Source organism: Parus major, chromosome 15 (assembly GCF_001522545.3).
Source record: "Parus major isolate Abel chromosome 15, Parus_major1.1, whole genome shotgun sequence".
NCBI classification, from domain to species: domain Eukaryota; kingdom Metazoa; phylum Chordata; class Aves; order Passeriformes; family Paridae; genus Parus; species Parus major.
Window position 1 is genome coordinate 9416271 of NC_031784.1, and position 16273 is coordinate 9432543.

Below are 16273 nucleotides of genomic sequence, written 5' to 3' on the forward strand. Positions count from 1 at the left end.
GTTTTGAGTTCCACGGTGATAGGTCCTCCCTGAGGGGTGGCACTGGAGGTTCAGGGCTCCTCTCCTGCATGGAAGTGGCCAGGTGAGCCTGTGGATGGTGTTTAAGGAGCTGTCCTTGCTCCAGCACAATGATTTCGGACACGTGAGGGGGGCTCATCAAAGCCAGCTTGATCCAATTGTTACAGACTCAGAGGGAAAACTTGTGTTGGAATCAGCACTTTGTGGCTGCTCTGAGCTTGGTGACACTTTGGGGTGCTGTACTACCTGATCTTTACACATTTTAGCAAGTGTTTGGGTTCAGGAGAAGACTTTTACCCAACCTGAACTGTCTGAGACCCCCTATTCAGCTTCAGCTCTCCCTGCAGATCAGGAATCACCTTTGGGGTTGCCACACTGCCAATGTGTTTGGAGAAACATCTCCAATAAACCCCGCAGGGTCTTTGAGGCGAGGGGATTTCCAGCCTTGTTGGCAAAGCATCCCAACTTCAAACCAGATCTGGGGACAAGGGAACAATCCAGGCTTTCCCTCCCATTCTGGCTCTGCTGAGGCTCTGGTGCACATCAAATCTCAGTGATTTATTTATTTCTCTTTTTTGAGCTTGGTCTGTGGTGCAGGGATCCCCCACCCAGGACAACCAGGCTGACAGACTCCAGACAAAAGGAATGGGGACAACTACTATAAGGGTGGAAAAAAGTAGACCTAAATATTTAATTAATTTCCAAGTCAGCTTGGCATAAATTGTTTTTATTTACATGCATGTGCATATTACAAATACATCACAAACAGTATACAGTTTATAAATGCTACAATATGTAAACAGAAATCTTGTTTATTTTGCTAAAACTGCATTTATCTGTTTTATGTGTGGGTATAAAATAGTGGTGGTGGAAAAGACATGAATTTAAGAGGACTAAAAGGAAAGGGAATAATGTATAAAGTGTGACAGGGCTGCAGCCTCCTGGGATGGATATCTCCATTTCCCTGAAAGCCTAAACAAACTCCATGACACTAATGTGCTGCCTTCATTTATTAATCCTCTGATCTATTTATTAATTGATTGCTTTGCTGACTTGTCTCTCTTTTGTTTCTTCACTTGTAGTAAAGAGTACCCAGTTGTTCCCAGGAGCACGGTGAGACAAAAAGTGTCCTCCAACCACAGCCCCTTCAGCGGTGAGACCAGGGTCCTTTCAGCCTCCTCCAACCTGGGCTCCCAGTACCAGTGTGAGAATGGGGTGTCCAGCACCTCCCAGGACCTGCTGCCTCCTGCCAACCCCTACCCCATCTCCCAGGAGCATGGCCAGATCTACCACTGCACCAAGAGAAAAGGTCAGAGCTTGGCTGCTCCCTGCTTTGTGTTTATCCCCTCCTAACATGACTGTCAGCATTGCTTCCTGATGTTTCCCCCTTGGACAGCTCCAAGGATAACGGCCTTTGTGGATAGAAAAACATTAAACTGAAAGAAAGAAAATATTTTAGATATTCAGTGAGAAAATACTTTAATTTTCTCCCTCCTCCAATAGTTGATTTTTTGGGCAAAAATAGCACACAATAAGTGATGCTGGAGGATGAGCAGGGCATGAGGATTGTGGGCAGCTCCCCCAGGTTGGGCTGGGAAACTCTAAAATCCCATTTCTGCTGGGTTGGGAATGAGCTGTTTGGGGGGCTGGCAGTGCCTTTCACACACTGTGAATCCACATTTGGAAAGATAGCTGGTGCTGAAGATAAAGATGACTTATCTGCAGCCCCCCAGACAGGGCTAATCTCCAAGTGGAGATACCTTGACAGTTTGCATTTTGCCCAGTTTTCAGCTTGGGGCTGTCTCACAGTTGGGAGACAGTTTTCTGTCTGCAGAAATGCTCGGGCTAATGAAGGGTGCCTGGGATTGAAACCCATGATATCCATGTTCCTTCCCTTCTGCTGCCACTGACCTGCTTTGACAGAGCTTTAGGGATCAAACTGAGGGCTTTCCACTGACTGCTCGGCTCGTCCCGGTGTGAAGGGCCCTCTGATAGCAATGGGACAATTGTTCTGGGCAGGAGCAAGGGGTTTGTGGTCTCTGCCCTCCTCACCCAAAACAAAGGGAATGCTTCAATGCAGCACCACTTGTAGGACTGAGATAGCAAAAGCTTTAGGTCAGTTTTACTTGGAAAAAGAATAGGGGATTTCCAGGGCTGGATACACAAACTGGTGGGCAAGAGCTGGTCTCTGCCAATCCCCTTGGCTTTCTCAGGATTTACTCCATGGAAAAGCTACCAGAAGGAAGCAAGCACCATGGCATTGAGGGCACCAGGAATTTCTCCCCACAGCAGATCCCTTCCCGCTTCCCTGCACGGCCCTATCAGTCAGAGACATGTCATTATTTTTAGCAACATAACCCCTGGAGCACTGGGATGTGCAGACACACATTCTAAGGTTGGGAAGTGCTGGCAGAGGAGGCAGGGCAGCAGTGGAAATCTCTTCCACATCCTTGGTGAATCCTCAGGATATTGTAGGAGCACGTGGGTTGTGTACAGGTATGCAAAGTAAAACAAAAACTGAGAAATCCTAATATTTTCCCGAGATTGAGGCAAACAAGGAAAAACAGGTGGCATTTTCTGTCCCCTCCAGCTGCGCAGGTGACTGTGCTCACACAGAATGTGTCAGAGCAGGGATTGGAAGTGGGGATGCTGGCCTTGAGCTGGCTGTGAGGCAGGAATGAGGAGGTGCAGTGTGTGCCCGAAGTGTCCCCAGCTCAGAGGTGTGTGGGGTGTTTTACCCTGCGCTGCCGTGGGTGTGAGGGGCTGGGCTGCAGCAAAATCCCACTGCTGGTGACAGAGGGTCCCTCCTCAGCACTGGGAGCTACAGCTCCTGCGAGTCCTTTCTCAGCTCCTCTGTCCTGGGAGCTGAGCTCTCACCTCTCCTCTTTCCCCTTTATCCAAAACTAACCAAAACAAGCTGGCCCAAATGGCAACCGGCCCTCGGGACAGTCCCTGACTGCTGCGCGTCCCAGCCCCGCGGGGCAATTCATCATTCGCCTCCGCATTGTAACGTGATAAGGAATCAACAGAGGTTTCCTTCCAGTTTTGGGATTCCCGCTAAGTGGTGTCTCCATGGGTGGTTTCCCTCAATCCCCCAATTATCTCACTTCCTCTTATTGTCACGAAAGACACGGCTATCTGCCCTGGAATAAAGCTCCCCGGCCCCTCTCGGCCTGCGTGGCCCTCGCCACAGCGCAGGGACAGGCCCAGGGCGGCCTTGTCTGCAGGCCCGATGGCCTCTCCTTATCTCTGCCACGGCCTGAGTGGCACAAGCAGTTAAGGGCCTTTTATCAAAGCCGCCAAACGCTTTAATCAAAGAGGAGCGGTGTCCTGCCCGATACCAGCGGCTTCTTCCGCGGGGCTGGCTGTCCCGGGAGCCCGAGCCTCTGCCTTCCTCCCTGCGCCTTTTCTCTCCCCTCCCCGTGCCTTTGGTAAATCGAAAACAGCCACCAGGGCTTAGAGGAAAGAAACACAAAGTTAATGGGAACCAGAGAGCCAGCCTGAGCTGCCAAGCAGCTCTTTGCAAAGTGAAATTAATTAAAATTAAAAAAAAAAAATAATTCACTAGAGATGAGCAATTCGGGTCGGATAAATCAGAGTGTGATCCAAGGTTTCATGTCACTGAGCACGGAACTTCCTTCCAGCACCAGCAAGGATCTTTGTTGGACATGGGAAAATAATCCTATGTATGATATTCCTCTTTTTTTTTTTTTTTGCTGCTCCAGCCTCTCATTTCTGAGTTTTCCCTCATAGTTCTCCTCCTTTCTTACATTTCTGCTTTACAGTTATCAAGCCTCACCACCTCAGAAAACTCAAAAGCAAGAGTTTGTTTGTTTCTACTGTCCCTCTGTCCATTTTGTGGGCTGGAAATCTTATTGATTGCATTGGATTATCCGCTCCCCAAGCATTGACTCCTCCTCAGGCAGTTTAGGATTTATCTCAAGCAGATTATTTCCTTTCCCAAGGCTGTGGTTATGGATAAGTGCTCTTGGGGGCAGAGGGCAGTTCAGCTGGGTTTGAGACCAGCTGCTGTCTGCATCTTCTGGGTGAATTCCACCACTGTTTTCCAAGCCAGTCTCCTTCCAGCTTTGACATCTCCTGATGTTTCTCTGCATCCTCTTCAATCAGAACCAAGCCTTGGGTTAGGCTCAGTTAGAGACAGGTCTGTGGTCACCCAGCTCAAAGGAACCTTGTTCAACTTCTGCTTTCCTGGTGACCTAAAACAAGGATTATTCTCTGAGGTTGGCAGTGTTGTTCTTAGCTGTCAAGGCAAGATGGATTCACTGTGGAGATCTGATATGGAATTGCATTAGGGGAGAGCAGCAGGGCTGCCAGGGGATGTTATCTCTGAAGGCTCCCCTGCTTCAGGGAGGTGATGTTCTCCTGGCTGGGGAAGGATGGACACATCCCAGAGCTCCTAATCTGGTAATTCCTGGTGTGCAGGTGGGAGGGCAGGGTCACAGCATTGGGAATGACCCCAGTGTGCTGCAACGGGGTCACTCTTCCAGGAATGGGGAATGGCAAGGATCATCCTGCCTTGTATGCAAGCTCCACACTGGGATTGCTGATGGCATGTGACAGTCACTGGTCTTGAGAGGATGGACTACCTCTAACCCTGGATCTCATCAAGGAGTGGTCTCAGCTCTTGATATGGATTTTTAGGCTGACACAAAGAGCAGTTGGAGTTTTGTCTTTCTTCTGGTTGCTCTCCACTTCTCCCTCTCCCATTGTTGTGCTTGGAGAAGCCCGGAAGGCCTCACCAGCAGGCAGCTTGCCTTGTGTCTTTCATTTAGCCCCACATCCCAGTTAGGATACTGGGCCTTGTTTTCCCTTGTATTATCTTCTCTCTCAGATATCCTGTGGACTAAATAGTCATCCCTCTAAACCTCTGCTCCCTCCCAGCCTTACACAATCCCAACCACTTGGCAGATTTCTGGGATGCTTGTGATCCTGAACAGGAGGCAACTGGAACAGCCTCTCCCTGGGGAGGTTATAAAAGTTGTCAAGTTGGCACTCTGAGGGAGTAGAGGGATGTGGCAGAATCCACTGGCTCCAACCAGCGAGGACCGTGTCCTTCAGCCCCCTAACTTGGACATAATCCTGGGGAAGGATTTATCTTTCATCTCCTTCCTGCTCTGATGAGTTCAGTGCTGACACAGCAATGCCTTTCCACCTTCTCCTCAAGAACAGGCACTGTCAGGTTGGGCAGACCTCTTTATTGACTGAACCAACTTCTCCCACATCTCACCCAGCTTTGTTTTTTCACTTGAAGAATCTGCAGGACAAAATTCAGGCATGGGATGTCTCCCTGGAGGACACACTGCTCATGCTGCTGATGTTTGAGATGTGATGAGCTGGCCAAGGCTTGGGCTGTGCTGCAGCTGGAGAGACCCAGTGGAGCCCAGAGCAGGGTGGCTGTGGGACACTGAGGGTGAGGAAGGGACTCTCTGCGTGGGCAGGAGGTGTTCAGAGAGCTCTTGCTGTGCAGCCACACCCCTGTGGCACTGTAGTTTCATACCCCTAATGAAGAAAGGCTGAGGGAGCTGGTGAGCCTTGGCTAAGAGGGGACCCCATCAGTGTCTGTCAGTGTCTGCAGGGAGGTGCCAGGGGATGGACCAGGCTCTGCTCCATGGTGTCCAGCAACAGGACAACAGGCAGGAAATTCCTGGGAAATCCCACCTGAACATGAGGAAGGACTTCTTTCCTGTGGCCAAGCATCAGTGTGTCTGCCCAGGAGGGTGTGGAGTCTCCTCACTGGAGATATTCCAGAATTTTCTGGACACAATCCTGTGCCATGTGCTGTGGGCTGACCCTGCTGGAGCAGGGAGGTTGGAGAGATAACCCACTGTGGTCCCTTCTGACCTGATCCATTCTCTGATCCCCCACCTCCTGTCAGAGGTGCCTCCTGAGCCTCTGCAGGGAGTGCAGGCAATTTGCTGCCTGTGGAAAAGATTCCAGCTTTTGGGGAATTTTTTTTGGATTGTCCCTGTCCCACAGCCCTGTCGTGTTCAATGCAACACAGCCATATCACAAACAGTACAATAGCTGGAATGGCTGGTGTGTCTTAGGTTCCATGTCCTAGGATTTAGGGCTTATTTGTCCTTTAGAGATGTTCATCTTGATGGAATCTGCCTTGTTCTTTTCTTCTTGGACAACCTTTGTCACTCTTGCACCCTGGTAGTGGCTCTTCAGGCTCGTGCCTGATTCATGCTGGAATCCATGCTGGATAAAACAACAGAGTTAGTGATAATCACCCATTGTGTCTCCCTCACAGAGTCAGGCTGAACCTCCTGTAATGCCCTGGAAGTGTGGGTGAGCTCTAAAAACCAAACAAGTCGTGTCCCAGTCTTCATTGTCTTCCATCCTGGGGAGCTGAGTGTCATGTGTGGGAAAGGAGCTCTCCTGATTTACACCAGGGGGGAGAGGGAGGCCCTGTGCACCCTGAAGTCCAGAGGCTTTCCATGTTTGCATTTCATTCTACATGGCCTGGATCTTGGAATTGGGAAAATTCCATTTTAAAAGTCATTTGCGTGGTATTTACAGCCCAGCTGGAAGTAGTAAATACCGGCAATCTTGGAAGCGCTCATGCTCCCGCTCAAGCTCCTTCGTTAGATAGATCATCAAATTCCTTGTGAGGGAGCCAGTTTCCACCCCATTCTTCAGGCTCCGTTTTCCTTGGATTCACGTCGGAGCAGCTTCTCCCTGGTGCTGGCAGCTCCCCCTGCTTGGCAACACCTCCTGATTTTTGAGGCTTGTGCAGCATGGAGGGGCTGCTCCCTAGAGCTGGGCACCACCCTTGGCCTCCAAGAATAGCACCAGCAGTGGGGGATGGTCAGGATATCTCCCAGGATAGCCAACAACTCCTCTGAGGGCTCAGTGGCACCTGGAAAAGGACAAGGAGCTGTGATCAGGAATCAGCATTAGGAATCAAACCCTGAGCAGGCAGTTACATATCTCCTGCTTACATTGCTAGGAGAAGGTAAGAGGTCCTTCAGGGACAGGATTATGGCCCTGAGCTGCACTGTCCAGGCTCCAGAGCCCGTGAGGATGAACTGAAACCTCAGCCTTTGGCCTTGCATGAGAGACCTGTCTGTCTTGTGCTCCTTTTGTCATTGAAGATGTCCCCTGTCCACCCTAAAGCTGCTCTAGACAAACCTGGGGATGCCCTCCAGCTGCTCTGTGCTGGCTCTGATCTCCTCTGGGAGGAGTGGTGGGACAAGACCAGAGAGCCTAGACTGCTGTAAATTCCTCAGGCAGCACCAGCTGAGGCTCTCTGGTCTGCACCATCCCACCTCAGGGTGTACATGGACCCTTCTCTTCCCTCTCTAGCACTTTGAGGCTCCACAGATGGGACAATCACTGGGAAGAGGGGCAGGAGGGCAGGCAGAAGCTGTTAGGGCGGGCTGGAATCCTTTGTTAGTGCCTAGGTCCTGTTTGGAGATGGAAAGAAGGTCCTTAGACACCTTAAAATCCCTTTCCATATAAAACATCAGCGAACCTGGCTCTAGAGGGACCAGCAGAGTGATCCTGAGAGCTTACAGAAGGACAGAGGGCACTTCTGGGGTTTCCACTGAAATCATGGTTGACTTTGTTTTTTCCTCTTCACCTGTGATGGATTCTGGAAGTGGTTCTGTGACACTGCAGCTCTGCCCAGCTGGGCTGTGGAGGGCAGTGAAATGTCTCAGCTAAATGGAAAAATCAGCAAGCTCAGGTTGTAAGTCAGGCAGTTTTACACCATGGAAAAACAGAGTTTGACTGGTTTGTGTTGTATATTTAAAAAAATCAAAATAAAATAAACAGTCAAACCCCAAGCCAATGATTTCTGGTGCCAGCAGAGTGATGCGGTTTAATGCTGAAAACTTTATTAGCAGAACAATGCTGCATTTTACAAGACATTGTTTTTCCACCCCAGTGTTCTTATTACTCAGCGGTGGGTCAGGAATCCAAACTTTTTACACTGTCCATAAAAGCTCAGGCTGTTGTTCCAGATGTACCTCCTGTCATGGAGCTGAGATCAGGAGAGAGGTTAGACCTGTGCCTACAGCTTTTGGCTTTCAGGGGACTCCATCCTTCCCCTGCTCCTATGTACACTGGACCTGAGCTGGATTACGGAGGGTGACACATTCCTGCATCTCCCTGCTCATTGTTTCAGCTGGTTTTAAAAATGGGATGGAATTGCTCATTTATCTCATCCTGCTTCCCACCCCAATTTACAGGGAAGGCAGAGGAGAAACTTGGTTATCAGGGCTCTGCATTGCTGAGGTGAAGGAGCCAGGCTTTGATGTTGTCAGGAAGAAAGATATGGGCCTGTGGCTTTGCAGCTGAATTTATGCTATTACAGAGCCAAAGGCCACTGTGGGGAATGTCCCCACATTCAGTACCCTCAGTACCTGCTCTTTGTGGGATTGTTGGACCAGGATGCACAGCAGCAGTTGTTCCAGCTGGACTTGGAAGCCCCCTGGGTGGGAATAACAGGTTATTTTACATGCAGGGAGAGGGTGCAGCTTCCAGGAGTGCCCTCATGGCTGTTTACAGCAATAAGAGTTATGTGCATGTGTGTGTTTAGAAGAAACAAAAGATGCCTGCACTGCCCACCTGCCCCTCCTGAAGGTGTGACATGAGCATTCCCCTCGGAGCAGCCTGGCAGCAACACCTCTGTGCCTCTTGTGGGGCAGATACTCTGATATTCCTCCTTTCTGTGCAACTCTTTGGGGTTTGTTTCCCCACTGTATTTTGGGGACTCAAAACATCCTGGTTGAGAAAAATAGTAAAGGGCAACTTGTTCCAAATTTCTTTCAAATCTGACCCCTGTTCAAAGGGTGCAGCCAGGAGAGTTCTAACCAAGTGGGATGTTTTCCTGCCTGCACCAGAAATCTTGTTTTTGAGGCAGCAGCAAAATTAATCCATGTCAGAGCAGCTCCCCTTCCCTTGCCACGCTGTCCTTAAAATCTCTTGGTGAAGTGCTCATCCCTGGGAATTTTGCCATCCATTCCAGCAGAGCTGGATTTCATTTGATGACCCTGTGAATGAATAAATAAATGCACATTCATTTATTCATTTGGCCTCACCCTGGAGAATTCACCTAAATTGTTTATCTCCTTCCCTCTGCTGGCCTGGGATGCTGCAGGAAACAAAGGGCTCTGCAAGATGTGCCTTGTTGTTACTAGCTGTGAAATTTACTTTTCTCCTTTGTTCCCCTTGGCTCCAGCACACGGCCCTGTGTGGATTTATGTGCCCACAGCCCTGTGTGGATTTATGTGCCCACAGCCCTGTGTGGATTTATGTGCCCACAGCCCTGTGTGGATTTAAGTGCTCAGCTGCCTTGGCACAGCTGAAGGCTGGGGCTGTCAAACTCCAAATCTGATTGTCCCAACCGTGCCATCCCTGGTGCTCTCTTGGGAGGATTTTTATTGTGATCTCCTTTTTTTTGTCTCTTTTTATCATGGAAATGTTTTGTAGTAATGGATTTGAGTTGACAGCATCAGCTCTGAGCCTCCTGGGGGGAAATGGAGACCCTGGTAGGTGCAGAGGTCACAGGTAGATGTTTTTCCTCAGGTAAAAGTGGCAGCAGGAAGGAGATGGGGAGCATATGGGGGGATCACCAAGTAAGATAAACTTCAGGATCCCTCCAGCATCTCGATTTTCCTCCCAGAGCTCCTGGCTAATCCCTTCCCCACTCCAGCAGAGAGGGCCAAGCTCAAGGCTTGGTTTCCATGGGATAGACCGAGATCATTTCCAGGGAAGTGTCAGATTGTCCTCGGTAACACCAGGGCTGCCGAGAGGGAGGCTCAGCTGCGGCCTCACTCTCCTTGGTGCCTACCAGCACTTTTCTCTCCCCACAGATGAGGAATGTTCCACCACCGAGCATCCCTACAAGAAGCCCTACATGGAAACCTCTCCAGCAGACGAGGACCCTTTCTACAGGTCCAGTTACCCTCAGCAGCAGGGACTGAACACGTCGTACAGGACTGAGTCGGCGCAGCGCCAGGCCTGCATGTACGCCAGCTCGGCGCCGCCCACGGAGCCCGTGCCCAGCCTGGAGGACATCAGCTGTAACACGTGGCCCAGCGTGCCCTCGTACAGCAGTTGCACAGTGTCTGCCATGCAGCCCATGGACAGGTTACCCTACCAGCATTTCTCTGCCCACTTCACCTCGGGGCCGCTCATGCCTCGCCTGGGCAGCGTGACCAACCACACGTCGCCCCAAATCGCAGACACCCACAGCATGTTCCAGCACCAAAGCTCCCACCAGCCCATCGTGAGGCAGTGTGGACCTCAAACGGGCATCCAGTCCCCTCCCAGCAGCCTCCAGCCCGCGGAATTCCTGTATTCCCACGGCGTGCCTCGAACCCTGTCGCCCCACCAGTACCACTCTGTGCACGGCGTGGGGATGGTGCCAGAGTGGAGCGAGAACAGCTAACCAGGGGGGCAGGGAAGTGCCAGAGCCACGGGGAAATCCGAGAAAACGGGAGAAGGAAAAGGAAAAGAATCCCCCTGTTGATAACAAAGCGTTTTGCAAGACTCCTTGAAGTGAATGTTCACCGCTAGCACTCGAGAGGGACGGACACTGACTGAAAGCACGGCTGGAAGTCATCGGCCTCGGTGTGACTTGTCCTGACCCCCCTTTCGTTTTCTTTTGTCTCAAAAGAAAAGCCAACAGCCCAGCACACTTCTGTCCCTCCACGGTCCCACCCAGTTTGTGTTGCTGCCACCACCCTCATCCCCCCCCCGGCCTTCTGCTCTTTTTGTTCTCCAAGGGACACCGAACTCCTGCTGCCTTTCTCACCACAGTCAGAATGCTTGAACGAGAACAATTAGGATGTTACTTTTTTTTTTTTTGTGGTGTTGATGTTGACAATGTTATATAATAAATAATAATATATATTTTTTTTCTTTCCATTTTCTCAGAAAAAAAAAAAAAAAGACACCGGCCCTTTTTACCAGGGGTGGATTTTGGAGTGGTGTTTTTTGTTTTTTTTTAATTAGCATTATCTTTACTTTTCAACAGAAAGAGGTACTGAGAACCCCCAAATGAATAAATCCAGTACCTTCCTCACCTAGGCATTGTACCAAGAGTGAAATTACTCCCACAGGGAGCTATGTTTCCTTACAAATACCCAAAAATTCTCTCCAGTAACCATTCCATAAACCGTCCCCTCTTCTCCTTTCGCACTTGTAATTCTCTCACTCCTCTTCCCTTCCCATCTCTTGGTCTTTCCTGGTTCTTCAGCCGTCTCTGACGGCAGCGTGGGGTTATTTCCAAGCTTGAAAACATCTCCAGCTTGAGTCCTGCTGGATTTTTAGCAGCGTGTGGAAAGCCAGGCTCTGAGCCAGCAGCCACGGGGGGAGAGGATGCAGACACTGAGAGGAAAAAGTTTGCTCACCAAAATGATGATGACGCTTGTTTGCAATCCCAGGCTTTCATTTTCTCCCGTGTTCCTTTGCTCCCTCTCCAAAAGAAAAAGAAAAAATAAAAAAGGGATATCAGTCTGGGCGTGTGAAGTGAGATATTAAATAAATGTGTTTAAAAGGGGCAGAAAGTCATCATGAGAAGCTGGGAGTGGTGGAGTCAAAAAGAGAAGGAAAAGCAAATATGTGCAAGGAAAAATGTCTATTGCAGAATATTTCAGGTGTAAAATTTCCTGGTCCTATTTATTTATACGTGGGAGTTCCAATAACTCCAAGGATGTCACAAAAGCAGCTGATTCCAAGAGGTTAAAATTTTTATTGAAATGGAAGTTTGCTTTCTTTTCTTCTTTTTTTTTTTTTTTTCCTCTCCAAGCTGTGCACACTCTATATAATTTACATATATTTTTAATTAAAAGTAATTCTAATTAACTAAAGAGGTATACCTGTGTGTCAGCCATTGGGAAGGTGGGTGGGAATGTGTGGGAATTCTGATGTGGGAGGGAATATAAACAAGTATCCAAAGCCATGGAGCAAAGGAGAAAAAACAAGCCCTACCCAGCTCTGATCTCCCATTTTTGTGTGCCAATTTTTGGCTAATAAATACCACACACTCTCCATGGCAAGGGAGTGCCCACCTATTTTTAATGTATTTTTGGGACTGGGCTGGTTTTACTTGATTTTTTTGCTTCAAAACCTTTCATGATTGTTGGCTTAGACACAGCCAAAGTGTGATGCTGGAGCTCACTCTGGGTATCAACAACATTTGTGGGCGGGAGACGTGGGCAGCACATGTGGGGCACGGCTGGGACCTCAATTCTTGCAAAGCCTTTTGTCTGCATGGAGCCACCCCCAGGAAATCACCCAAACGTTGCATTAAATCACACAGAGCATGCAGTGCTCCAGGACTGCTGGGTAAATCACATTTTGAGTTAAGGAACACAACAATTATGCTGTATTTAGCTGTCATCTACACTGTGCTTTCCCAGCTTCGTTATCCCACTGCTGATCATGTAATCATCTAATCCCCATGGGGTGATTCCCATGTCATTAGATGGGCAGTGGTTACCCTGTAAGTAAAGAGGTCTCCCCAGAAATGCCTGCCAGGCATCTCAAAGAGGATTAAGGAAAACTAAATCCCTTGGAAAATTACTTCTTAAGCGTTGGGAGGAAAGCCTCAAGCTTCCAACTCCCCTCATTTCCTCAGAGCTCCTCAGGTTTGGTTTTCGGCTCTTTGGGGTTATGTTGAGATTCTGTGATGGGTTTTGGGGCTTGAAAAGCCAGCAGATCCCTGAGGACACAGCCTTGTGGAGCCACACTGGTATGAGGAGCAGGGAGGCCATCAGTGGCAGAATCATCACTTGCCACAGCAGTGAAATCTGGGATGAATGCAAAGAAAAGGTGGTGGGAGGATCCAGTCCAGCCTTTTCCTCCTCTTTTGGAGGAGTTTGTCAATGTGGCATTTCCATATGGCAATTCCATTTCCATGGGTAGGACTGGGAGGAATCAGGATGTGAAGGGAAGAGGTGATCCCAGCCTGGATGTGGGTGTGCCTGTTCTGAGCTTCTAGTTTTCCCCAAGTGGTCCAAAACAACACCAGGAGCTGTCAAGAAGAAGCCATCCTCTCCCTCTGATTGTGACTTTATGTTTCAAAGAGCCTGATGTTATTTCTTTGATTTCTTTTCTTATGAATTTATTTCTTAGCCAAGAATAATAATGCTGACAATAACAACAAACAGCAAAATTAGGGGGGAAATTACATTTGTCAGTGGAGGAACTGGACAAAAGAGGTGCAAAATTCACCTTATTCACAGCTTAACTGGCAACTGTTCCCTGTGAGGGTGGTGAGGCCCTGGCACAGGGTGCCCAGAGAAGCTGCAGCTGTCCCTGGATCCCTGGAAGTGTCCAAGGTTGGATGGGGCTTGGAGCAGCCTGGGATGGTGGAAAGTGTTCCTGGCCATGGCAGGGGCTGGAAAAACATGATCTTGAAGTTCCCTTCCAGTCCAAACCATTCCATGATTCTTTAATAAGAAGCCTTGAAACCTGAGGAAGTCCATTCCAAAACATCCTCTGGTGCTGTTCCATAAACCCCACTGGGGGTGTTGGGGGTGGGCTGGACCTGGGCTGCTCCTGCCCCAGGTCTGGGACAGCACTGGTGGAACGAGAGTCCAGGAGAGTCCAGAGAAGGCAGTGGAGGCCCATCCTCCCCACAAACAGGGAATCTGGTGAGGAAAGGAGCCACAGAACATCACCAGGCAGGAGGCAAACAGGCCTTTAGGGATAAAGCAGAATAAACAAGAGCAGGCTGAGCAATTCCTCAGAGCCCAAGGAAACCCAACCTGTGCTGAGAACACCTTTGAAAGAGCAAGCAGCAATTCCCAGGCTGTGGTCACAATGCTGTTTTTCCAGCTGCCTCCCTGGGCTGAAACACTCCCTGCACTCCGTGCCTGCTACCTGGGGAGGGTTTTGATGCCCTGAGAGGCACAGAGAGCTCTTTGTCTGCCCCTATCAATCGCTCCACATTTCAAGTTTCGATGAAAAACCCATCAAGCCACGATGCTGGGTGGGTTTGGGAGATTACTTTTCCCCTCCAGCAGCCCCCAAACCTGCTCTGGTGAAGCTTTTCCTACAGGCAGGGATGTTGGAAGGGGCAAAGTCACCCCCTCTGCTGCTCAGGCTGCTCCCACGGCAGAGCCAACCTCCCAAAAACTGCACTCGAGGGCTGAGGGGAAAAAACATCCCAAAGCCTCAGGATTCTTGCCCATAAATCCAGCCCACAATATCATAGATTTCACAGTGCTGCCAACTCTGACAATTTTATGATGGGTCTCATGTGATTTGCAAAAGTGTGGTTTAGTTTTTTCTCTTAAAATTTCCAGCTCCTGGAGACCAGTGAATATATGAGGCTCTCAAAGGATTCTGAGCCTTTCCCCCACTGCCCTGTTTTTGATTTTTTTGTTTGATTTTAGAACATACTGTAAAGCTGGAAATTTTACTGGAGAGAAAAGTGAAGCAAAGAAAATATGACTTGGGGAGGTGGGGCTAGAAGTCATCATGGGTCAAAAAATATTTAGTTTTGGGTTTTTTAAAAATTTGTTTGTTTTCTTTTTAAAATTATTTTTCCCTGTTAAAGTCAATGCCTTTGCTGCATAATTTTTGGGTGATAAAAACGACAAAGTCTGAAGTGAATGGCAAATGTTCAGAGAGTGGTTTGAATAAATTCCCACCCCCAAAGAGGAGTGATACTTCATTCACATGTAGATTTTACTCCTTCAAAATTTCCAAGGAAATTTTTCAACCTGAGGTCACTTCAGAGGGACGTGTTTCACGTCTTGAAACTTGAACCATCTCTTGAACCCATCACACCCTGGGGCTCCAATATCTCCTACCTCCTTTTTTTGGTTGAAGAAAGTCCTTCAGACTCAGTGCCTGGTTCTGGCTGTAGGGTTTGGAGATTTTGCCCTGCACCTGTAAGGACTCAGCTACAGAGGAGTGGATTTAAAAGTGTTCCTGACACAAATAAAGGCAAGAAATAAAGGTTCAACAGCTCCCACAGTCAATCAGAAGGGTTGGTTTGAACATCCTGGCTCAAACTTCTCCTGGGAACACCTGGGAAAAGCCCTCACTGCCTTGGAGACAGTCCCAAGGTTTCCCACCAGCACCACTTGCACCTGGATGAGCCCTCCCACCACAGGGATTGAGGGCAGAGGAGGGTGGGGGTTTGAGGAGGTTTTGTGTCACCTTCTTGTAGTGGGAGCACATTGGAGCACAAGTGAGTAAAAGGATAAAAAAGGGATGTGGTGAGAAAATGGGAATTGGTCACTGTGGATGTCACCTGTGCACTGCTCTCAGGGCTGTTTGCTTCTACTAGAGACTGAAGAAATGAGTTGTGATCTGCCCCAGGGTAAAAAAAATGTTTCTTGAGTTATGGACAGAAAGTACAGCCCTAAACTGGGAGGGGGGAAGAGGCAAACACCTGCAGCAGTGCACAGTGAACCCTGTAACAGCAAGGGACTGAGGGCTCGGGGGGTACCTGTGTCCATAAACGTGGTTTTGTCATGTCAGATCAAACCAGATTATTATTAATTATCATTACTGTTGTTGTTGTAATAATCTGCTGCTGCTCCTCTGCCTTGTGGGAGGTGCCATGTGGAGAATGCCTCGTGTCCCGTGGAGCTGTGTGCTGTGGTGATGTCCCTGTCACCAACTCCTAAATGCATCAGCATTTCACTTCAGCTGCTCCTCAGACCCGCAGCACTATGAATCAGGAATTTGTTTGCTGCTCCTGGGTCTTCCCATTCTCCTGAAAAATCACTGAGATGGAATCCCAGTTCCTCTTTTCCTGCTCTTGGTGTGAGGAATTTGAATGCCTCCTTTAAAATCCCAGTCCTGGCTGGGATTGTGTTCCTCCAGCTCAGGATCTCTGCTCCATGGTTGGCTTCTGCTCCACGTGTTCTCCAGGACCCCCAGATCCCCCAGGAGCTTCTCTCCAGCCCCAGCCTGAGCTGGTTTATGGGATTGGCCATGCCAGAGGTAGGGCTTTGCCTCTGAGCTTTGGGGAGTTCTCCAGTTTTTTGGGATCCATCTGAGCAGCAGCTCTGCCTTCCAGTCTTTTGCTCCCTGAGCTGGGGATCCTGTCCCATCATCCCAGTGTTTAATAAATGAAATTATTCCAAACCATTGGTGCCATGGGGGATGCTGCTTGGAGCCAACCACTACCTGGAATTTTGGCTGCTGCAGATCCCCCTTGGCACCTGCTGGCCCAGCCAACTTTCTGTTGTCTCTTTACCCAGTCCCTACCTCATCAGTTTGGACTTGGAGATCACCATTAAAGGCAGTTTCAGGTCCT

The 16273-nt window shown here is 49.1% G+C and overlaps 1 protein-coding gene across 3 annotated transcripts in view; it reads left to right on the forward strand.

The window, feature by feature from the left end:
- Positions 1-10849, forward strand: part of TBX5 (T-box transcription factor 5) — a 40516-nt gene extending 29667 nt beyond the window's left edge. For all 3 annotated transcript variants that reach the window (XM_019008394.1, XM_019008393.2, XM_015643584.2), the window contains exons 8-9: positions 1101-1327; positions 9861-10849. In XM_019008394.1, the coding sequence (XP_018863939.1) occupies positions 1101-1327; positions 9861-10438 (805 nt within the window). In that variant the 3' untranslated portion in view covers positions 10439-10849. The remainder of the gene's footprint in view (positions 1-1100; positions 1328-9860) is intronic.
- The last annotated feature ends 5424 nt before the right edge of the window (positions 10850-16273 follow it).